Genomic DNA, 22,302 nt, shown 5'->3' with positions numbered 1-22,302 from the left:
ACTGCCACAGGGCCCTGGGGTAGAGAATTCCAAACATTCACGGCTTTCTGAGTGAAATACCTCCCATCTCAATCCTAAACAGTTGATCCCTCATCTTGAGACCGTCCCTGGTATGGGTTAGCAAGTGAGCATGTCAATAAACATAGACACAAGAGACTGCAGATGCTGGAATATGGAGCAAGAAACAAAATGCTGGAGGAACTCGGCGGGTCAGGCAGCATCTGTGGAGAGAAATGGGCCCAAAATGTCCACTGTCCATTTCCCTCCACAGATGCTGCCTCACCTGCCAGATTCCTACAGCCTCTTGTTTCTTGCTCCAGCATCATTGGGGGAAGAGAACTGTCGATGCCTCAAGTTGAGGCCCTGCATCAGGACAATAAATGCAGATGCTGACCTGCCCTGACTTTAACCTTAGCCACTAGTGGAGAGACTGCTAAACAACAGTGAAACCAGAGTTTGATGATGATGACACTCTCACCTGGCTGGTCCAAAGGTGAATGCAATGAAGAGTAGGAAGGCCATCACACAGGCTGCTTTCCGATTACCCGATCCTAGCTTCAATTCGGTATTCTGGAAAATTAGACACAGGATGATTGTCAACAAAAACACTGCAGTAAAGCCATAGTCCTACATGCCTTTCTCAGGGACTGACGGGAGAGAGTTCTGCCAGAGGAGGTAGTGCTGGGTATGCAGCTGGACACTGCTGGCCCACACATCCGGTCTCTCCCTGCTTGGTACAAAAAACAGTGGTACTGATGGGAACTGTGTGGGGATGTTGTATTTCTTTGAGGTGGCTCTGAGCACATTCATGAGCCTTTTTCTCTCTGGCTGGTAATCTCTTCCATGTTTTACCAACATTGCACTTACAGTACAGACAGGCCATTCAGCCCCAGAGCTCCATGTATAGACCAGACACCCATTCCTTCCCACACGATCCCCAAAAACATATTTATTCCTTCTTCTTTCCCATTTTCCTTTGTGTCCATCCCTACCATTCATCTCAACCTCTCCCTGTGAGAGTGAGTCCACATTCTCTGTGTTTTCACGGTAAAAGCTTTCTTCTGAATTCCTAAATGAATTAATGACTGCTTTTTGTGTAGAGTTTTAACACTCAAATGGAAGTATCTTTATCAGGCTGCCACCCCACCTTCTCTTCCACAAAGTATCCGCATCAGCCTTTTGCCATGGTTAAACCACTCAGTTCTATCACTCATGCATCTTTCTGCACCACCAGTGCGGTCCACAGTCCATGGAGTTCTGCGGACTGTAATTTTATGTTCACAAAACATTAAAGATTAAAAGATAGCCACATTCTTGGCAACTCCAGGTGAATATCTGATTCAGCTGTGTACACACACAGGTTAAACATGTCCCATTTTTAATGCGTCTCTTGCTGATTTTTTGGAGAAGCAAGCCCTCTCTCATGCCACCCAAGATACTGTGTGGGCTTGACAGGGTAGATGTTAAGAAAATGTAACCTCCTGGTGAGGGAAGTCTGGAACAATGTTAGACTATGGGGGAATCAAACATTATGGGAAACAGTGGGATTGAGGCCAATATCAAATTTTATTGAGTGGCAGAGAAGCCTCGGGGACCAAACACCTGACTTCCGTTCTTGTTTCTTACATTTCTCCTCAGCTTTCTCTTTCCTGCGGGATGGTCCTGCAGGCTTTGTTGTGTAACTGAAGGCACAGATGTCAGCATCTGCCCAGTTCAGGCTCTAGCACTGTTGCGAGACTGCTGCATTCTCCTGGCTCTTGCCCTATCTTGCCACCAGAGTCATCCAGCACCAGAGGGGTAATATAGTAGTGCCACTGATATGCTCAAAGATACCAATGCAGAGCTCAGTTACTATTGAGCATGACTCTCAGCTGAAGGTAGTGAGGGGCAATTCTGTTGCCTCCCATTAATAAGCACCAACTGATTCCCACTGTACCGGATGGTTGAAACAAACCTTTTTCCGTAGTTTGGGCCAGAACAGTAACCACATTCTGTCCCTAACATGTGCATAGCTTCTTAAGTTGCCTACAACGTTTTGAGACCAACTTTACAAATTGTCATCAAGCAACCACGGCAAAGAAACAGGAGTGGATTGAGATGGATGGGCAGAAGGAGAGATTAGCTTTTACAGAGTGGCTGTGATTGGGGACAGAATCTTTGTGGGCAAAGTAAGCAGATTCAATAGGAACTTCTAAAAAGGAACTGAATAAACACTTAAAATCAGAAGGATAAGCATAAAGTGGACTAAGTGAAGCAATGGGGAACTGCTGGGCACAGGGCAACTACAGGAGAGAGGGACTAATTGAAGAATTCTTTCAAAAAGTTGACAATGAGCTGAGTGCCCATCTGAATCCATGGATTCTGTACGTTCTTTCACTGCAGATAGTTCAACAAGTTGGGAAAACCCAAGTGGAAGTCTGGGGCAGGAGGAGCGAAGAATAGTTCAATCACAAGGTGAGAGGCAGTGCCAGGATCTTAACAGCCAATAGGGAGTGAGGCTCAGAGTTCTACACTAAGGAGAACGAGTTGAAATCGATTCCAGCAAGTCAGGAGGCATGTCACCCTCTGCTGGCCAATTAATCAAATAGAACGAAGTTCAGGTAACCACAAGTAGTATGAGATTCCAGCAGCTAGGGATTGCTTGCAAATTTCTGGCCATAACCAGCTGTACATTGGGCATTCACACTTTCCATGAACATGCACTTCCTAAAAAATTGCTTTAATCCCCCTTGTGTGATTTCTTTCCTAGTAATGCCTTATTTTGCTCTCTTTCCCACCAGACCCGTGGAATTCCCTATTTCTGGAAGTGAAACGGCATAAAGCCTGCAACCTTCACCCCAGCTCATACATATCACAATTGGATTGGACAGTTATACATTAATCACAAGATGCTAGTGGTGGTGTGGGGCAGGGTGGGGTGGGGCGGGGCAGGGCGGAGGTGAAGTTGAGAGGCAGATCACAATGGGATTCTCAGTTTCAGCTCCAACCTCACCTCAGACACAATGCTGTCGAGTTTCTTCTTCAGCAGCGAGTTCTCCCGTTTGAGCTTCTCGTTCTCGCTGAGCGCCTCGCGCAGCTTGCTTTCCAGCCCCTGCAGGTATTCCTTCTTCTTCTTGCGGGACTGGCAGGCTGACTCCCGGTTCTTGATCATCCGCTGCTGCCGCTTCAGCAGCTTTATCTAAGGAGAGGGATTTTGCGGTGAACGATGTGGAGTGGACAGCAGAGAAATGTGCCTATCAGCCTGACAGGTCAGTGGAGGTGTGCAGTTTCCGGCCTCCTCACACCATCTCAGCAGGTCTTCAACTTGTGTCATACCTGACCTGATCCAGGCCTTGGTTACCTGCAGCTTTGACTATTCCAACACATTCCTGATCAGCCTCCTTTGCTCCAAACAAGCTCTTCTGAAACTGATTCCCCATGTCCTAACTCTCCCCAGTCCATTCACCCACTGTTCCTCTACTTGCTGACCTTTGCCAGCTCCAGTTTAATGCTTTGATTTTAAAACACTCACCTGTGCTTTCTAATCCTTCCATAACCTCATCCTCTCTATTTCTAATCTCCTCCAACCCTCCCCACCTCCGTAATTTCCTCCAGCCCCTTACTCCCCATCTCTGTAAAGTCTAGTTCCTATCTGGGTACCTCATCCAGTCTCTGCACCCTCCCTCCTGCTCGAATATTTACCAGCCCCTTGCACCTCCCCGTCTCTGCAGCATATTCCATATCCCTTTTTCCCTCCCCTTTCCTACTAGACATCTGTCTAATATCTCTCTGTAGCTCCCACCAATTCCTTGTTCGATAACTTCTATGAAGTGACTTAAGATGGCACAATGATGATGTAATATAAACAGGAATTTCTGCCATTTCCCCATCTGGTACTGAGAGCTTCAGTTAAATTTTGACCAAGAAGGGTTTTAGGCCTGGAGGAAACTGCAGCGATGTGGAGGGTTAAGGGGCTAGAGGAGCTTATAGTGATGGCAGAGGGGCTGGACTAGGTTATAGAGATAGAGAGGTATTCAGGCCTTGGTATGGAAAAATGCTGTTTCCCTGCCAAGGTCCGAACCTCTGAACCTCCTAGCTGTGGAGCATCACCACCTTCACCTAAAGCCAACTTCTCTACCAGGTATCCAGTCATGTCTAAATTCCTCAGACTTCAAATCGCTGTGTATTTTATTCTCTGTTGCAAAATGGTTTAGAACTTGATTTGGTGCAAACACTTCTAAATTTAAGTTTTTAAATGTTAAGTAAATAGCTTTTTTAAAATGATTCAGCTTCTCTGATATAATTTGTGATGTCATAATTTAAGAGGAAGATTAGATTTATAATTTCACACAGAAAGAGGAGAGCCTTGGGAAACAGACACAAATGGTGACAAACCCCTTGTATTTCTACAAGTGCCTACACCAGGATGCCTCAAAGCTCCTACACATAATGGGAACACAAGCAGGAAGATGGAAGCCAACCAGGACACAGCAAGCTTCCTCAGACAGCAAGTAATGTGACCAAATCAGGTCCCTCTCTCCCCTCTCCAAATAATTCTGGTTGAGAGATAAATATCCCCTTCGAGATAACAAGGAGAACTCCCCTGATTTTCAATTAGCACCAGGGGATCTGTTACACCAACCTCAAGAGACTGTGGTACATTATGATTTTGTACATTTCTTAAATACTCAGGTTCAGAGATGCCAGAAATGTTCCAAAGCTGTTCCAAAGAGAAGCCTGTTCAAACTAAAGTGGCAAGTGATTATTAAAACTCTGAAAGTATTAGCAGGTCCACTCTGTGCCAATTCAGGTACTCACGTCAATCTCAGAAGAGTTGCTTCCAGTATGTGTTGGTGCTGGTACGATTGGTTTGGTGGCAGGTTTGTTGATGGTAATCCCGTTGCCAACGCCTGTTGGCCGCTTGCAGTTGGCAGCAATCCCATTGATGGTCCCATTCGCTGCTGGTACCTTGATTAGTCCTTGCACAGGAATTCTCACCAGGTCTGACTGGGACAGGACAACCGATTGCCTTGACACTGGCAAGAAAGAGTGCATTCAGTACAAGCATGTCCCCTTTGACCCTCACCAAATGTTATTGATACACTGTAGAAAGCATCTGATCCGGATGCATCATGGCTTGGTATGGCAACTGCTCTGCCCGTGACCACACAAAACTAGCCTCCCTTCCATGGACTCTGTCTACATTTCTCGCTGCATCTGTAAAGCAGCCAGTATAATCAAAGACCCCACCCACCCCGGACATTCTCTCTTCTCTCCCCTCCCACTGGGCAGAAGAATACTGCACTTTTTCTGTAGCTGTAGAACTTTATTCTGCATTCTGTTATTGTTTTACCTTGTACTACCTCAATGCACTGTGGAATGAATTGATTTGTATGAACAGTATGCAAGACAAGTTTTTCACTGTACCTCAGTACATGTGGCAATAATAAGCCAATTTACCGATAAACCAATTTACCAAGCAGTACCTCAAGAATGGGATCCAACTACCATTCACATTCACTCAAAGACACCTCTCCCTTCTAAATTTTAACTAACCAGCTGGCTTGTAACCTTTTCATGGAATGATAGGTTCTAGGTGATTGACAGGTTTCTGATAACTGAAATATTATAGGACATGATGAAAAAGCAAGGATCTAGAGTCAGGTCACAAATGCTCTTGCTAAAATAGTGGAACAGCCTTAGGTAGTCAAGGCTTCCTCCTGTGTCTGGATTCCTCTATGCATCAATGGACATAATAAGATGGGGTTCTTTTCACCAAGAAGGGAGAGGAGCCTTTAAGACAATAAATGGGTTGGCAGACAGATGATAGTTCCACTGATGGGGGCAGGAAGTTTGACAAAGTCACTAATATACCAATTAGGCAATTCAGAGAAATTTTTTGAACAGACTGTGGAACTCGCTCCCACAGAATTGCACTGATGTATTTAAGGGAAAGCTGAATAAACAGAGGCAGGAGCAGCAAGATATGGTGAAGGGATGAGAAGATAGGTGAAAGGCCATCCACCCAAAATGCCAGCTGTGAGCCTCTCTCCACAGATGACACCCACATTTCCTGTATTGTTTCCAGATTATTGTGATACTGCCAAGAAGAGTTTGGAGATATAAGAGACTGCAGATGCTGGAATCTGGAGTAACACACAAAACCCTGGAGGAACTCAGCAGGTTAGGCAACACCTGTGGAGGGAAATGGATAGTCAATGTTTCGGGTCGAGACCCTTCACCTGGACTGAAAGATAAGAGGGGGGAATAACCAGTATAAGAAGGTGGAGGGAAGAGTTGGGAGATGATAGACAGATCCAGGCGAGGGGGTGGGGGTGATATGCAGATGGAGGAGGGGAGAGTGGGAATAGCACCAGAAACACTATCACCTCTACCTATCGCCTCCCAGCTTCTGGTGCTACCGCCACACTCCACTCCACTGACTGAGGGGGTAGTGGAGACAGCTACTGTCATAATATTTTAGTAGTATCTAGATAAGCACTTGAAACGACAAGGCAAAGAATCCTAAGGAAATGGGATTAGGGGATTGATATAGATGGTACTTTGTGATCAGCATTGACAGGGTGGACTAAAGAGCCCATTTCTATGATTTTAATAAGTTTATACTGCTCTCTTGCACCATCCAGTGGAACTAAATAGTGCACTACAACAACTTGTAAATCACATTGCAAAACAGGGCAATGCGCTTCACAGAAACATAACAAGATTAAACTTGGCACTGAGATCTTCCAGAACAGTCTCAGGAGAGAGAGAGAGACATGTATTATGTGAAAAGACTGGAGAAGCTGGAGCAGAGCAGCTATGTAGAGAATTAGAAGTATTTAAGGATTTTGGTAAAGTGGGAGAAATGCTTTCCAGCTGAGGAGTCAATAACCAGCAGCCTCCGATCTAAGATAAGTGACGCAAGAGCTGAAGAGAAAATGATATCTTTTTTTATATTAAGAACTGATGATCTGGAAGGTGTTGGTGACAGAGGGAAGGAAACTGATGAAATGACAGAAGGAAATCAGACAAATACAAGAGGAGAATGCAGAGCTGAGGGAACAGAGAGTGGGACGAACAGGAGAGCTAGCACAGGGATGATGTGTGGAGTGGCCTCCTTCTGCTTCATACAATTATGTAACTGAAACACGAGAGAACAGGCCACACACCCTGAGTTCACTGTGACATTTCTAAACCCTTCTACTCCCCTCCCCTTCTCTAAGCACTCAGTTTTATGCAAGCAGTTTGCATGCCCTTCCTGTACAAGGAGAGAGGTGACCATGAGGAGTGGGAGTTGGGAATCCGGGGTTTGGTGGAAGAAAAGTGAAAGAGCGAGTGAGTGTCCGGGGTGGGGTTAGGGAGTGAGTGTGCCAAGGTGGCAACAGACGAGAAGAGGGAGCACAATGATCGCAGAGATTAGTGGCTGGTGGTGGGGAGGGAGTGTGACAGGGTTTAAGGGAAAGAGTGTGTGGGACAAAGGGGGGGGGGGGGGTGAGGGAAGAAGTGGGTAGGTGCACCAAGGGGCTGGAATAATGTGCGCAAAAGGGAGGGACAGTGAGAGTGGTGGGAGAGTGAGAGAGCGCTCTGATCATACCTGGAATGGTTTGCTTTACTGGCAGGCTCTGTGGCTTAGACACAGGAAGACTGGTTTGCACTGACTGAAGAATGATCGTCTTCGCTGGGCTGGTGCTCGGAGCAGTGGGCAGCCTTGTCACGACAACTGGTTTGGGCTGAATGGTCGGTTTGCTGCACAGGATGCTGTTGGCCTTGATACTTGTGGTGGTTTGTACTGGAGTGGAGAAGAAAGAGTGAAACTACAGCAGGACGCACAGCCTAATATCACATTAAATGCACGTTAAATTCCTGTTGCAATGGACCTAATCTCAGGGCCAGGAATCTGTCTTCAACAGGTTATATCTCATTATCCATTAACTTAAATACCGAATAAAACCAGAAAATGTTGGGAAGACTCAGGCAGCATGTGTGTTTCATACAACTGATGCAGTTGTATAAAATTCTGGTTCAGTTGCATTGAGTATTGCAAGCAGTTCTGGTAACCCTTTTACAGGAAGGGTGTATATGTTTTGGAGAGGGTGCAGAAGAGGTTTACCAAGAGGCTGCCTGGATTAGAGGGTATGAACTGTAAGGAGAGGCTGGACAAACTTGGGTTGTTTTCTTTGGAGCGTCAGAGGCTGAGGGGAGACCTGATAGAAGTTTATAAAATTATGAGAGACATAGATATGGCAGACAGCCAGAATCTTTTTCCCAGGATAGAAATGTCAAATACTAGAGGATATAGTTTTAAGGTGAGAGGGAGAAAATTTAAAGGAGATGTGCAGGGCAAGTTTTCCTCTGTTTATTTTACACAAAGAATGGTAGGTGACTGGAACAGGCTGCCAGGGTAGTAGTGGAAACAGATACGATAATGGCATTCAAGAGGCTTTTAAATCAACACATGAATATGCCGGGAACGGAGGGATATAGAGGCAGAAGGGATTTGTTCAACTTGGCATCATGCTCGGCACAGATATTGCTGTACTATCAAACCATTTCATAATTTAAAAAAAAACAAAGGAACAGGATGATGAAGAATCTTTGACCTGAAACATTAATTGTTTTTCTCTCCACAGATAGAGCCTGACCTGTTGAGCATTTCCTGCATTTTCTGTTTATCCGTCTTTTATCAGCCCTATTTTTTCCTTGACGTGTGACCACAGGGCCCTATGTATCATTCCTGCTCCTCATCCGGTGTCCTCATTTCCCTTTCTTGTAGTTATAGAGGCCAGACTGTGCAGTTCTCTGAACAGTCAACTGGAGATCAATAAGTGATAGCAAGTTTCATTCTCTGCACAAACATTCAACCCCAACTAAAACAAAGCAATGAATCTCTCTCAGAGTGAGAGTAAAACACTGCCTGATACAGCTTGCTTTGCATGGAGGACCATTAACACAAGTGGAGAATTCACCAAACTCTGGGACTCGGAAAGCAATCTTTTGGAGAAATAGACAAGCTTCACTCAACTAATCCTTTGTACTTTTTTGGGGGTTTAATTTACTCGGTAAGAGAATGTAATTTACTTGCTGGCCCTTGCTTCACCGGTGAGGTCCCATTCTCAGTTTTTACCACATTGAGCTCGATGCCATTCACTGGTGGGTTGAGAACATCCCCAAAGGTACATGGTGGTGTGGGAGGGTCCTCAGTTTTCACCACTGGCAGTGTGGTCTCTGTGTTTAGGTTCTGATGAATCTTTTAGGAAAAGAGAGAGTTTTATTCAAAGTCAAATTTATTGTCATATGCACAAATGCAATGAAAAACTTAAATGTAAATTTAACAAAAAACGGTTTGCACTTCCAACGTTCCCTCTATCAGATCTTTATTCCAAATTCATTTAACTACCTTGGATTTAAATACTCCAACATGGTGGGAGTTGAATTAATGTCTCTGGATCAATGGTCTGAGCTTCTGCATGCCAGTCTAGTAACTTAACCACTCCACTGTCATACATAAAAAGCATCCTATCTGGGTGCATCACAACTTGTTTTGGCAATTGCTCCACCCGAGACCATAAGAAATTGCAGAGAGTAGTAAACGCAGCCCAGTCCATCACACAAACCAGCCTCCCCTCCATTGCCTCTGCCTACACTTCCCACTGCCTCGGGAAAGCACCCAGCACAATCAAGGACCCCTCCCACCCTGGTCATTCTCTTTTCTCCCCTCTCCCATCAAGCAGAAGATACAAAAGCTTGAGAACACATACCACCAAGCTCGAGGACAGCTTCTATCCTGCTGTTATCAGACTCTTGAACCAGACCTCTCAGATGCTAAAGATGAACTCTTGATCTCCCAAACTACTGTGTCCATGCCCTTGCATTTTATTTGCCAACCTGCACTTTCTCTGTAACTACAACACTATGTTCTGCATTCTGTTTTTCTTTTTACTACCTCGATGTACTTAGTAATTGGTTTATTATTGTCACATGTACCAAGGTACAGCGAAACACTTTGTTTTGCTTGCCAACCATACAGATCACTTCACAACATCAGTACATCAAAGCAGTACAAGGAAAAACCAATTAACAGAATGCAGAATATAGTGTTACAGTTACAGAGAAAGTGAAGTCCAGGCAGACTATAAGGTGCAAGGCCATGATGAGGTAGATTGTGAGGTCAAGGGTCCATCCTATTGTATAAGGGGACCACTCAATGGCCTTAATAACAGTGAGACAGAAGATTGTTGGTCTCCCAGCACTGCGAGATGTCCGTAGGGGAATGCTGCTGACTGGCACATTCCAGGCTGCAGGAGTACGTGCTGAGGGACGCACTGAAGCTGGGTGCAGCCAGCACGAGGGCTCGGTGGGGAAGGACGACAGTTTAGGGTTCTTCTGCCACTGGAGAGGGAGGGGCAGGGCAGGCGAGGAAGTCGCTCAAAGGTTGTAAATATGGGATTGGGGTATCACCTCAGGGAGCCACACGTGTGACATCGGTGCTGTGTTTTTTGTTTTATATATATAAAAAGGTAACACTAAGAATTGAACTGTACACAAATGTAAAGGTTTGAACAGTTTATTATTGTATATAGTTTCTTTTACTATGAATAGAGTTTATTTTGTATAAAAATAAAAAAGTGAGACAGAAGCTGTCCTTGAGCCTGGTGGTGCATGTTTTTAGGCTTTTGTATCTTCTGCCCAATGAAAGGGTGGATAGCATGCAAACAAAAGCTTTTCTAGGTACATACGACAAAAAATAAACTGATACCAATACCATCCTCTTGGCCGACAGCCCTGTCAACTGTGCCTGGAGGCAACACCTCTGCTGTCGAGTTTTGGCCAAGCTCCAATCACTGCCATTTGCTCAGAGAAATAATCAATCATGGAACTGTCTATCAATCCTAGTCTTGGAGAAATCAGTGGACTTTCATTGAGAGACAATGCTACAATTTCAGCTGTGAGCACCTTACTGAATAACCGATTCTGAAGACCATTTGATGTAATGCATGGTCTGACTTCTCAGATTCAAAATAGCCCATTTGCTGCTGTAAAAATTTCACGCAACCCCAAGAATGCTTGCAACGTCATTGGTTGATAGAGTAATATGTTTTGACACTGGATTTCCAGTCACCATCTGGATAACTGCTTTATGTCTAAAAAGCTGTAACCATCTCATGCACCACAGAACTAATCTGTGCATACAAATGATCCTTTCCGTCTCGCTCCCTTCAACCCAACAGGCTGCATGGGGTGGGTGTTGTTGGCACCATTTCTATTTCCTTACTGCAGCTGGAGGGTGAAACAAATTCAAGGAAGGGCTGGAAGATTGGATGACATGGTAGCCTCAGCAGCACTACAAATCCATGGTAGAATGAAAATCCTTTCCTAGGTGAAAGCTGGGTCATTCCCCTTGCCCCATTCATCAACAGTCCATGAAGGATTGTGGATCTTGTTGGAGACAAACATGAATGAAATGGCCTACCACAGGACAACATGGCTGTTCTGGCTCTATTCAGGTAGGACCCTAGTTGTAGTGTAGCGGTTAGCGTAACACTTTGCAGTGCCAGTGACCCGGGTTCAATTCTGGCCGCTGTCTGTAAGGAGTTTGTATGTTCTCCCCGTGTCTGCGTGGGCTTCATCTGGGTGCTCCAGTTTCCTCCCACATTCCAAAGACGTACGGGTCAGGAAGTTGTGGGCATGCTATGTTTGTGCCGGAAGTGTTGCGACACTTGCGGGCTGCTCCCAGGAAATTCTACGCAAAAGATGCATTTCACTGTGTGTTTCAACGCACATGTGACTAATAAAGAAATCTTCATCATCATCATCATCATCCACACTTTCTCCAGAACACTGCAATTTATTTTCTTTTGTTTGAATGCACCGGGAAAGGGAACCAAAAACTAAAGGGCCTAGGTTTAAAGTGAGAGGGGAAATATTTAAAAGGGACCTGAGAGGCAATTTCTTCATGCAAAGGGAGGTGCATATATGGAATGAGCCGCCAGAGGAAGTGGTTGAGGCAGGTAGAGCTGTGGATGTCATCTATATGGACTTCAGTAAGGCATTTGACAAGGTCCCACGTAATAGGTTAATCAAGAAGGTTTGGATGCATGGGGTCAGAGAATTGGCTGTGTGGATCCAGAACTGGCTTGGCCATAGATGGCGGTTGAAGGGACTTACTCTGGCTGGAGGCCTGTGAGTAGTGGTGTTCCGCAGGGATCTGTACTGAGATCTCTGCTGTTTGTAATGTACATAAATGACCTGGATGAGTATGTTGATGGGTGTGTTAGTAAGTTTGCAGACAATACAAGATTGGTAAATTGGGAATAGTGTAGAGACTGGCGACAGATACAGTGTGATATAGATCAGTTGCAGATGTGGGCAGAGAAATAGCAGATGTTTAACCTGGATAAATGTGAGGTGTTGCACCTTGGTAGGACTAATGTCAAGAGGCAGTACACTCCTAAGGGCAAGAGTGTACTGCCAGTGTTGAAGAGCAGAGAGACCTTGAGGTGCAAGTCCTTGGCTCATTGAAAGTGGCTACACAAGTAGATAAGGTGGTTAAGGTGGGTTATGGAATGCTTGGTTTCATTAATTGAGGTATTGAGTATAGGAGTCAGGAAACTATGATGCATTTCTGTAGAACTCTAGTTAGGCTGCACTTACAGTATTGCGTGCAATTCTGGTCACCTCACTATAGGAAGGATATAGAGGCTTTAGAGGGTGCAGAGGAGGCTTACTAGGATGCTGCCGGGATTAGAAGGCATGTGCTATCAGGAGAGGCTGAACAAACTTGGGCTCTTTTCTCTGGAGCGGCGGAGGTTGAGAGGTGATCTGTTGGAAGTGTACAAAATTATGGGCATAGATAGGGTGGACAACCAATATCTTTTTCCCATCACGGAGCGATCCAATACCAGAGGGCATGCATTTAAGGTGAGAGGGGGTGGGTTCAGAACAGACATGAGGGGTACTTTTTTTTTTAAAACTCAGAGTGGTGGGTGCTTGGAATGCATTGCCTGATAGCGTGGTGGAGGCAAATTCATTAGGGGCTTTTAAGAAGGACTTGGATGGGCACGTGAAAGAGAGGAAAATGGAGAGATATGGGCATTCTGTAGGTAGGAGGGATTAGCCATGTCGGCACAACATTGTGGGCCGAAGGGCCTGTTCTGTGCTGTACTGTTCTATGTTTTATAATAACAACATTTAAAAGACATTTGGATAAGTACATGGATAAGAAAGGTTTAAGAGGGATATGTGCCAAATGTGGGCAAATGGGACTAGCTCATTGAAGCATCTTGGTCGGCACAGATGAGTTGTTGTGCTGTATTACTATTACGTGCTGTATTACTCTATGACTTGTACATTAATTCTCTCCTTTGCCAAGGGTTGGTCATCGATATTCTCCAACCAACTCCTTCCATAGATGCTGCCTGACCTGCTGAGTTCCTCCAGCATTTTGTGTTGCTCTATATCTGCATCAATTTTTTGCCTTTTGAAGGAAGAATGACTGCTAATTACTGAAGGACTTTTGTAGGATACTATTCAATCCAAGAGGGCTCGAGAAGAAGCATTGGAAAATAGGGCTTACTGAAAGCCATTTTGCACCAACACATCAGGAGATCAATCCAGTGGTCAACCAGCCACATTATAAACTGTGAGTAATTGCTTACCTGTGGTATCAAGGGAATGTCACAAGAGGAGGAAAGTGAGGAATCTGAACAGCGAGAAGATGCAGGTGACAGCGGTTCCAATTTAACTTGCAGATCTGCTGCGGAAGAAACAGTTAAGCTTAATTTGCAATAATAATGGTTTAGGTAACAAGAGAAACAGCCCTGTTAGAGCGAGGTGAACTCACTGTATTCTTGCTGTTCCCACTAAAAACAACCCTAGATCGGAGATCAAAGAAAGCACGATTTATAGGTGTGGGCAGGCAAATGGAAATACGGTGCCGAGACCATTCCCATAGAAACACTGCTATATGTACAACTGTACATCCACACATCACCTTCAGACAGCCTGTCAACTTCCAACTAATGTTAAATGCCAATGATTGTTCTTAAAGGAGCTTTATAAACAATAACACAAAATCCTGGAAATCTGAAATTAAAGCAGGAAATAGCTCTGGCAGCAGCTCAAGAATGAGAAACAGTGCTAACATTTCAGGTTAGCAACCTTTCCTGAGAACTGGGAATATTTAGAGGGGGAAAGATTTCAGGCAATGGAGAGAGGGGGAATGGCGGGGAAGAGAGAACAAGGATACTCCTGCAACAGGGTGACATCAGGAGAGATAGGATGATGCAAGGTGTGAAAATGCAAAGCAAAAGAAACTGTAAAAGTGATCAGTCTGGAGGAAGCATGTGGACTAGTTATCGGAAATTACCAGAACCACATGAAATGAATGGTGAAAGTTGAGGTAAAAATGCCAGTGATGCCCTAAGTCACTCACCCCATTGACCAGTTCCTGGTTCAAGCATCTCTGAGTAAGACACCACCTTCATATCACAGCAATCTCTGGCCTCAGCCACAAGCTTTACCTTGGAGTCCTTACCTGTACAGCTGTCATCATTCACTGGATTCCAAGGGGAGTATGGTAGTCCAATTTCCATATTCAAATCAAACTGAAACATTGAAACAGGCAGTCAACTTCATTGCAATTGTAGGACACCAAACATTGCTGAAATAATTCATTCACGTGCCGCTCTTGATATCCTGGAGCCCCATAATCAGTCAATGAATGGTATCTGTAGAATTTGTGATGGAGGCATGGCTGTTGATTAATCATTGCAGGATCGTACAAACAACAATGAGCTAGCTACTTTTGGTGGTTTTAGCTGAGGGACTGACAGTGGAGCAAGCTGGTAGAAAATTTTCCATTCTGCTCTGCTGATAGTTCACAGTAGACATTGCATGTCCGCCTTGTCTAATGTCTCACCCGACAACAGAGTACCTCAAGCAATGCAGCACTCCTGTATTATGCTGAAATGCATGTCTAGGTTAAGGACCCAGTGCAAGGTGAACCCACTGCATTCTCGCTGGTGAAATTCCCAACTCACTGTTCCCAATAAAAATAACTCCAGTTTGGATGATTTAGAAAGCAGGATAGGGACATCGCTGGGACGTGTGGGCAAACAGATGGAAAGTAATGGCAGTGGAATTAGACAATTGGCCACCTGACTCACACCCAGACAACACGTCAGGAACAAGTTAGCTGACCCAATGATTGTGCATTTACTCGGGGCTTGAATTTTTTTTGAGTTTTATTTCTGGCTCACAGCAGGGGTGTTTACCCAGTTATCATCGTTCTGCAAAATCAGGTATTTTCAGGTTATTAAAGACCTAAAGCAAATGTCTGGACTTTTGGTTTCTATAATAAATAGGGATGAAAATGCTAACAACAATAGTGTGTTTTCAATGGCATTCAAGGTTGCCTACGTTGTTACAAATTCACGACCCCTGGGTCTCCTCACTACAGCATATTCCATTATATGTTCACAAATAATTGTGATTGGTCAGTAATCTATGCACAATATCTACAGATACATTTATGAAGAAGCTGGTGAAAGCCATGAGGGAGGAAGAAATTGAAGGATATAGTGATCAGGAGATGGAGATTTATGTGACATGGGTAGAGTGGAGCAGGAAAATCACCATGGAGTCAATGGAGAGTGACACCCCTCTCAAGCCAGAAGTCACAACATCTCTTTCACCTCCTCCACAGTTCCTCCCCAGCACATTAACACCAGACATATCACACAGTTGAATGAATCTGCAAAAGATTCTAAAGGGATTGGACCCAGAATGGTCGACACTTGGAAGGTTACACCATGGTGGCACAGAGGAGACAAGGTACAGCATTTTAAAACTCTAGTTCTATACCTCTGTGGCACTGTCAAAGCAGTGAAAGAGATCAACAGAATCATCCATCTCCTCCATCGTTTCATAGTTGTACAGACAGGCATCTGCAGAAAACAAAAGAGAAGATGTATATTGTTAATGTCTTATTGAGATGAAAATCTTTATTCCACAATATCACTCAACTATAGTGGATAAATCTGGAGAATGAATGCTGGACCCAGGAACATCATTCAATTACACAGAGCCCTGTAGAACCACATCTGGAATAATGTGTACAGCACTGATCTCCCTCTCCAGGATGAATATACTTGCAACAGCAGTGCAGCAAAGGTTCATCAGGTTTATTCCTGGGATGGCAGGTTTGTCAACTGGGAGATTAAGTACTCTGGGATTTGAGTGTAGAATAAGAGGTCACTTCATGGAAAAAGACAAAAATCTTACGGGGCTTGATAGAGTGAATGCAAGGATAACATTTCCACTGGCTAGAACCAGGGGTCATGGTGTCAAAAGGTGTCCAGAATCGGGGCCACAGTGTCAAAATAAGGATCAGCCATTTTCTTCACCCGGAGGGGGTGAATCTTTGGAATTTGCTACTTAAGAGAACTTTGGAAGCTTGGTCACTGAATATAATCAGGGCAGAGGTTGAAAGATACAGGATCAAAGGATACAGTGCTAGTTTGAACGGCAGAGCAGGAACAAATGCTCCTCTCTATGTTCATATGATTTAATCTAGACTACTGCAGAAACCCATTCTAACCAGTGTGGGACACTATTGAGCTAAGTAAATACATATTTAGATATCATCTGCTCGGTGTAAAAACTCTCTCCTCAGATCCTCCTTAGTTGCTCCCTCTCACCTTTATCCAATGCTCTCTTGTTTTTGATACACCTACCATGGGAAAAAGATCTTGTCTATGCTATCTTGTAACTTTATATATTAGTATTAGTTTATTATTGTCATTTGTACCAAGGTACAGTGAAAAACTTGTCTTGCATACTGTTTGTACAGATCAATTCATTACACAGTGCATTGAGGTAGTACAGCGTAAAAACTAACAGATTACAGAGTAAAGTGCCACAGCTACAGGGAAATGCAGGTAGACAATAAGGTCCAAGGTCATAATGAGGTAGATTGTGAGGTCAAGAGACCATCTCATCATATAAGGGAACTGTTCAATAGTCTTATCACAGTGGGACAGAAGCTGTCCTTGAGCCTGGTAGTATGTGCCCTCAGGCTCCTGTATCTTCTGCCTGATGGGAGAGGGGAGAAGAATGACCTGGGTGGTGGCTGCTTCACCAAGAGACTGAGAGGTATAGACAGAGGCCATGGAGGGGTCACCCTTCATCCTTCTTTGCTCCAGGGAAAACAAGCCGAGACAGTCCAATCTCTCCCCTTAACTAAAGACCTCCAATTCAGGCAACATCCAGGTGAATTGCCTCTGCACTATCCTGACTGGGAAATGCCTTTGTCTCTTTATTGTCACTGGGTCTAAATCCTGAAACTTCCCCAACAATACTGCAGGAGCATCTTCACCGTGAATCAAGGCAGCTCAGCACCACCTCCTCCGGGGTAGCTAGGGATGAACAATTCTCCACATCTGGAGAATGACTATAACATTTGCCATATTCCAATAGCTTGGTGACCAGCTGCTGTTTTAATACAACTTCAGAAAGTTATGAAGGGACAGAGACAGCAACTCTTAAAAATTCCAGCAGCATCTTGTAATCGACTCATTAAAGAACAAATGGACCTTCCAGACACTTTATTAGTACCAGTGTCTCAGGGAGATGGCAGAGAAGCAGCAAGTGTTTACAAACTGAGGTGACAACTTATCCCTCACTTACATTCTGCTAATTCCACTGAACGAAACAACATGCATTTAAACCCAACCATCTCTGACATTTACCACAGAAGAATGTTTGCAAACTATCAAGACAAATGAATTAGACAGACACAGGAAGAGGCCCTTTGTGCCTGCTCTATCATTCAAAAAGATCATGACTGATCCTGGGCCTTGTCCACTTTCCTACCCAATTCCAAAGTTTCTCAGCCCTCTGTGTTAAGAAATGTTTCATATCTGTTCTAAATGACCGAGCCCATTTTCTGATACTGTGACCCTTGGCTTTAGACTCTTCAGTTAAGGAAAAGCCTCTTAGTATCCAACCTTTCAACCCTTCCAAGAATTTAAAAGATTTCGAAGAAATCATCCTGTCTATTGGATGCAAGACAGATCTACTTAATCTCTTCCTTCCTGTACCAGCTGTACCAACTCAAATCAAGTGTGCCTTCCTTGGGAAAGAAGCTCTTAGATGTTCCAGCCAGAGGTGGAGAACTGCAGGGGACCCTTGTTAACCCCCAGTTAACAGCCCATGCCAAATACTTAACAGCACAGTCTTACAGCACAGAAATGGGACCTTCAGCCCACTATGTGCATACTGACCTTTTTGCCCATCTACACCAATCCCACTGGCCTGCATTTAGTTCATATCCTTTTATGTCTTGCCTAATTTAGTGCCTGTCTAAATCCCTCTTAAATCTGATTCCACGACCTCTTCTTCTCTATCTCCACCTTAAATACATCTAATGACCTGGCCTGCACCACCCTCGGGCAGAGAATTCCAGAGATTCACCATGCTCAAAGAAGTTTCTAACACCTCAGTTTTAAATTTTGAAGCTATGTCTCCCTGTTTGTGATTCTTCCACTGGTGGAAACACCTCAACACCTACCCTATCAAACCCTCTTGGGGTCTTGTATGTTTCTTCTAAATCTTCATTCTTCTAAATCAAGGCATATAAATCCAAACTGTCTAGCCTCCCTTGGATTGGTCTAGTTCAGTGGCTAGTACACTCAAATGTTATGGAGTCAAGTTACCCTCCAGAGACTCAGCATATAACTCCAACCAACATCCCCAGTAAAGCAGAGGCAGTGCCTTGTGGAGAGCAGTTACTTTGAAGCTATGCTATTTTGAAGACATTCTCCTGGACACCCTGCACCCACTTCTGTCCCACAATTAGTTTTGTTGAAATAAGTCATCAAGTCATTGTTGCACTGTTATTCTGTGGGAGCTTGCTGGGTGGAATTTGGTGGCTGCATTTCTACAACAGACTGCAGCTCAAGCTATTTCTTCAATTGAGGGGAGTTTTGGAATATTCTGGAGATGAAAGGCACTCTGGCAAAAGTTTTCAGTCGAATCTGCCTGTGGGGTGTTTTGTTTGTTGTGATCATCATCTTCCTACACGTACAGGCTCTTCTTTAAATTCACTTTCAGGAAGCTAGCCTCTGTTTGGTCCTTGCAAAGTTACAAGTTCCGACCGAAACTGTTTGTTGAGAAAAGTTAATGCAATGGATGTGTTACACCGAGGATTTGGGCTTTACTGCACCTGGGCTCCTCCTTTCTAGCTTGTCAATTTATAAAGTTGCTAACATGTAAAAAACTACAAAAATTTAACAGTCCATTGATGGACCAAAGCAGGTCTGAGGAAGTGATGTGTTCTATTTTTGTGCTAAGCTTTTGCTTTCTCTTCCTTTCCTTATTCGCTTTGGCTAACCTCTTGCTTCTTGGTATTAATGCAGCTTTCACAGTTTAGAAGTGGGGTGCTTCCCCTTTGACAGATTGCTGCCTGTACTCAGAATAGGTTGGCAGGGTAACCAGGTCTACCTTGGTCAGCTAAGTACTAACGAGTTCCCTTGATGTGTGGCAGCTTGTTTTGTAATAAGCACATAAAATGCTGGAAGCACTCAGCAGGTCTGGGTAGTCACTATGGAAACACATCCACAGAGGCTGCCTGGCCTGCTGACTGATACCAGCATTTTCTGTTTGTGTTTCAGATTTACAGCATCTGCAGTCTTTTGATTTTCCAGCTTGTGATGTAGAGCTGTTGCTTTGCCAGTTACAAGTAATCTACAGAAACCTGGGGCTGAGCTCTTCTCAAATCTCTGATGGATGATAGAAAATTCAATGTTGGTTACTACTCACGGAGTTGGGGGTAATATAATTGCTTGAATTAACAAAAAACTATACAAGTAAATGGACCTGTAACTAGGATGGCTCAGGGGTGAGCGCTTCTCCCTCAGTTATTTACAACCTACATTAATGGCAGATGATAGTGTCTGCTAATGATACAAAGCTCAGAGTGGTGTGCAGAGGAGGCAAAGAGATGCCTAACAAACTGTGCTCCTTATCTATTCAAGACAAAGCAGCTTGCTTGATCGGTACGATGTCCTGACTACAAACACTCACTTGTTCCAGCTGCAACATATACCATCCACAAAGTTCACTCACGTTAGCACCTCTAATGGCAACACCCAAACCCGCAGCATCTACCAAGAAGGAACAGGCAGCAGGGCTCTAACCCATAAGGTATCCTGACTGGGAAATGAATTTCCATCTCTTCATCATCACCGAATTCTGGAATTCCCTAGCCATCAGTACAGTGGGAGCACTTTACAGACTGCAGTGGTTTAAGGCAGCAGATCCCTACCATTCCCTCAAGGGGGGCAGTTAGGGACAGACAATAATTTCAGCCTCACCCATGATGCCCAAGTTAAATGAGGAGTAAGAAAAACACAAGCAGAGGAGAGAAGGAAACCCTCGTGCCCACTCTGCCTGTTGGTTAAATCGTAGTTAACTACTATCATGATCCACCTGTTTGCTTTGATGCAACTAAAATCTAAGCATTTCAGGTTTGACATTTGCATCTGATCCTCAATGTCAGCAGCCCAAGATGGGAAATGGTCATAAAAAAAACTGTTTTAGGTTTCCATTCCTTTGGTGGAAAAAAGTACCTCCTCACCATCCCGGCACAACTGGCTCAACATCTAAAGGTCATCACTTTTCTCCCACCCTAAAATTCATTAAATCCTTTAAATGCCCCAATGTGAATAGTCTCTTCCTACAAGTCTAGTCCAATCTAATTAATGGAAAGAGGTGAATATGGTGAATCCTTGAAATGTAGGAGGATGAGGGGTGACCTTATAGAAATGTTTAAAATTATGAGAGGCATGGATAAGGTGGACGGTAACAGTCTTTTCCCCAGGGTAGGGGAGTCCAAAACTAGAGGGCTTAGATTTAGGGTGAAAGGGAAAAGGGACCTGAGGGGCAACTTTTTCCACACAGAGGGTGGTAAGTATGTATATGGAAGTATATGGAGCTGCAGGGGAGGTCGTTGAGGCAGGTACAACAGTACTATTTAAGAAGCACTTGGATAAGGTACATGGAGGGGTGGGGCTTGGAGGGATATGGACTGAATGCAGGAAATTGGAACTAGCTGGGTGGGCACTCTGGTCAGCATGGACTGGTTGGGCCAAAGGGCCTATATCCATGCTGTATTGCTCTATGACTCTATGAATACATAGGCAATCTGTGAGCGGGACAGGAAAATATAGCAGAAATAAAATACCTTAATCCTTTCTCCACAGTCAGGGCTTGTAATTATAGAGCATAGAAACTAGCTGCGCTATGTAGCATCCTGAGCTCTAACATCAAGTCTCATATCACATCTCACTGTGACATCTGGCAGTTAGATGGGAAGGAGTGAGAGGCAGAGAGGGGTGCTGTGCACAATCACCTGATTGACTGACTTACTGCGACATAAAAGGTGAGCTGGCAGGACTTGCTCAGAACCATCCATTCTTAGTACCAAGTATACTTGAGACCAAAACTGATACTTTAGATTGGGTGAAGAGGTAAAAGAGTTAGAAGATTGGCAATGATTTTATTGAATGATGGAACATACTTGAGGGGGCAGAGTAGCCTGCTGTGGTTTACATTCCTATCAAGACCCTATAAGCTGAAGAGTAAAGGGTGCCAGACAAAGACCCCTACCATCAGGAAGCCTGTTGGTAACAGTTAATTTTCAATGCCACGAAATGGCCACATACTAAGCAGGATGGGCTACAAAAGATTGGAGCCAAGTCGTCTTAATATGACTTACAAGATTCCTATATCCAGAATTCCCAGATTAAAATAACTCCTTTTCTTTGGCAGCAAGAACAGGGATCATTGGTCATACATGTGACACAGGGGCAGGGTTAAATTGACACTTCATCCCGCCACAGAATCTTGTTGATAATTATCAGTTGGAAACTATGCACTTCTACAGCACCGAAGTGCACAAAGTGCTCTCCAGCCCAGAGCTTTTCACAGTCACTGGTGCAATGCAGGAAAAGTGACAGCCAGTTTAAGCACAGCAAGCTCCCACAGTCTTATAATAACTTAGTGCAGTCATATCTGCAACTGTTTAGTGTATTTTGCTGACATTCAATAGACCCAACTCAAGAGAAGCAGACACTTGTTCCTCAGCCCAATCTCTTCAAGTGTGCTGGTCAGGGACATGCATCCAATTTTCCAGAACAATAACAACAAGCTTTAATCTTACAAAACATGCCCATCATTCAGAACCCATAGCTCAACTGAAAGCAAGTCAAAATTATGACGGCTATTACTATTTGACAGGAAAGTTCTGAATCTTGACTTTGG

At 44.2% G+C, this 22,302-nt stretch overlaps 1 protein-coding gene across 3 annotated transcripts in view; it reads right to left on the bottom strand.

Moving 5' to 3' along the window:
* atf6b (activating transcription factor 6 beta) overlaps positions 1–22,302 on the bottom strand; it is a 64,579-nt gene that overhangs the window by 26,229 nt on the left and 16,048 nt on the right. For 2 of the 3 annotated variants that reach the window (XM_052043666.1, XM_052043668.1), the window contains exons 2-9: positions 15,844–15,926; positions 14,516–14,585; positions 13,638–13,735; positions 9,061–9,229; positions 7,577–7,771; positions 4,798–5,015; positions 2,993–3,178; positions 479–570 (exon numbers count right to left, since the gene is read on the bottom strand). In XM_052043666.1, the coding sequence (XP_051899626.1) occupies positions 479–570; positions 2,993–3,178; positions 4,798–5,015; positions 7,577–7,771; positions 9,061–9,229; positions 13,638–13,735; positions 14,516–14,585; positions 15,844–15,926 (1,111 nt within the window). The remainder of the gene's footprint in view (positions 1–478; positions 571–2,992; positions 3,179–4,797; positions 5,016–7,576; positions 7,772–9,060; positions 9,230–13,637; positions 13,736–14,515; positions 14,586–15,843; positions 15,927–22,302) is intronic. The other variant, XM_052043667.1, reaches the window with a different exon arrangement.

The sequence above is a fragment of the Pristis pectinata genome, chromosome 34, assembly GCF_009764475.1.
Source record: "Pristis pectinata isolate sPriPec2 chromosome 34, sPriPec2.1.pri, whole genome shotgun sequence".
NCBI classification, from domain to species: domain Eukaryota; kingdom Metazoa; phylum Chordata; class Chondrichthyes; order Rhinopristiformes; family Pristidae; genus Pristis; species Pristis pectinata.
The sequence above is the reverse complement of the archived record's forward strand: the minus strand, read 5'-3'. Positions and strand labels throughout refer to the sequence as shown.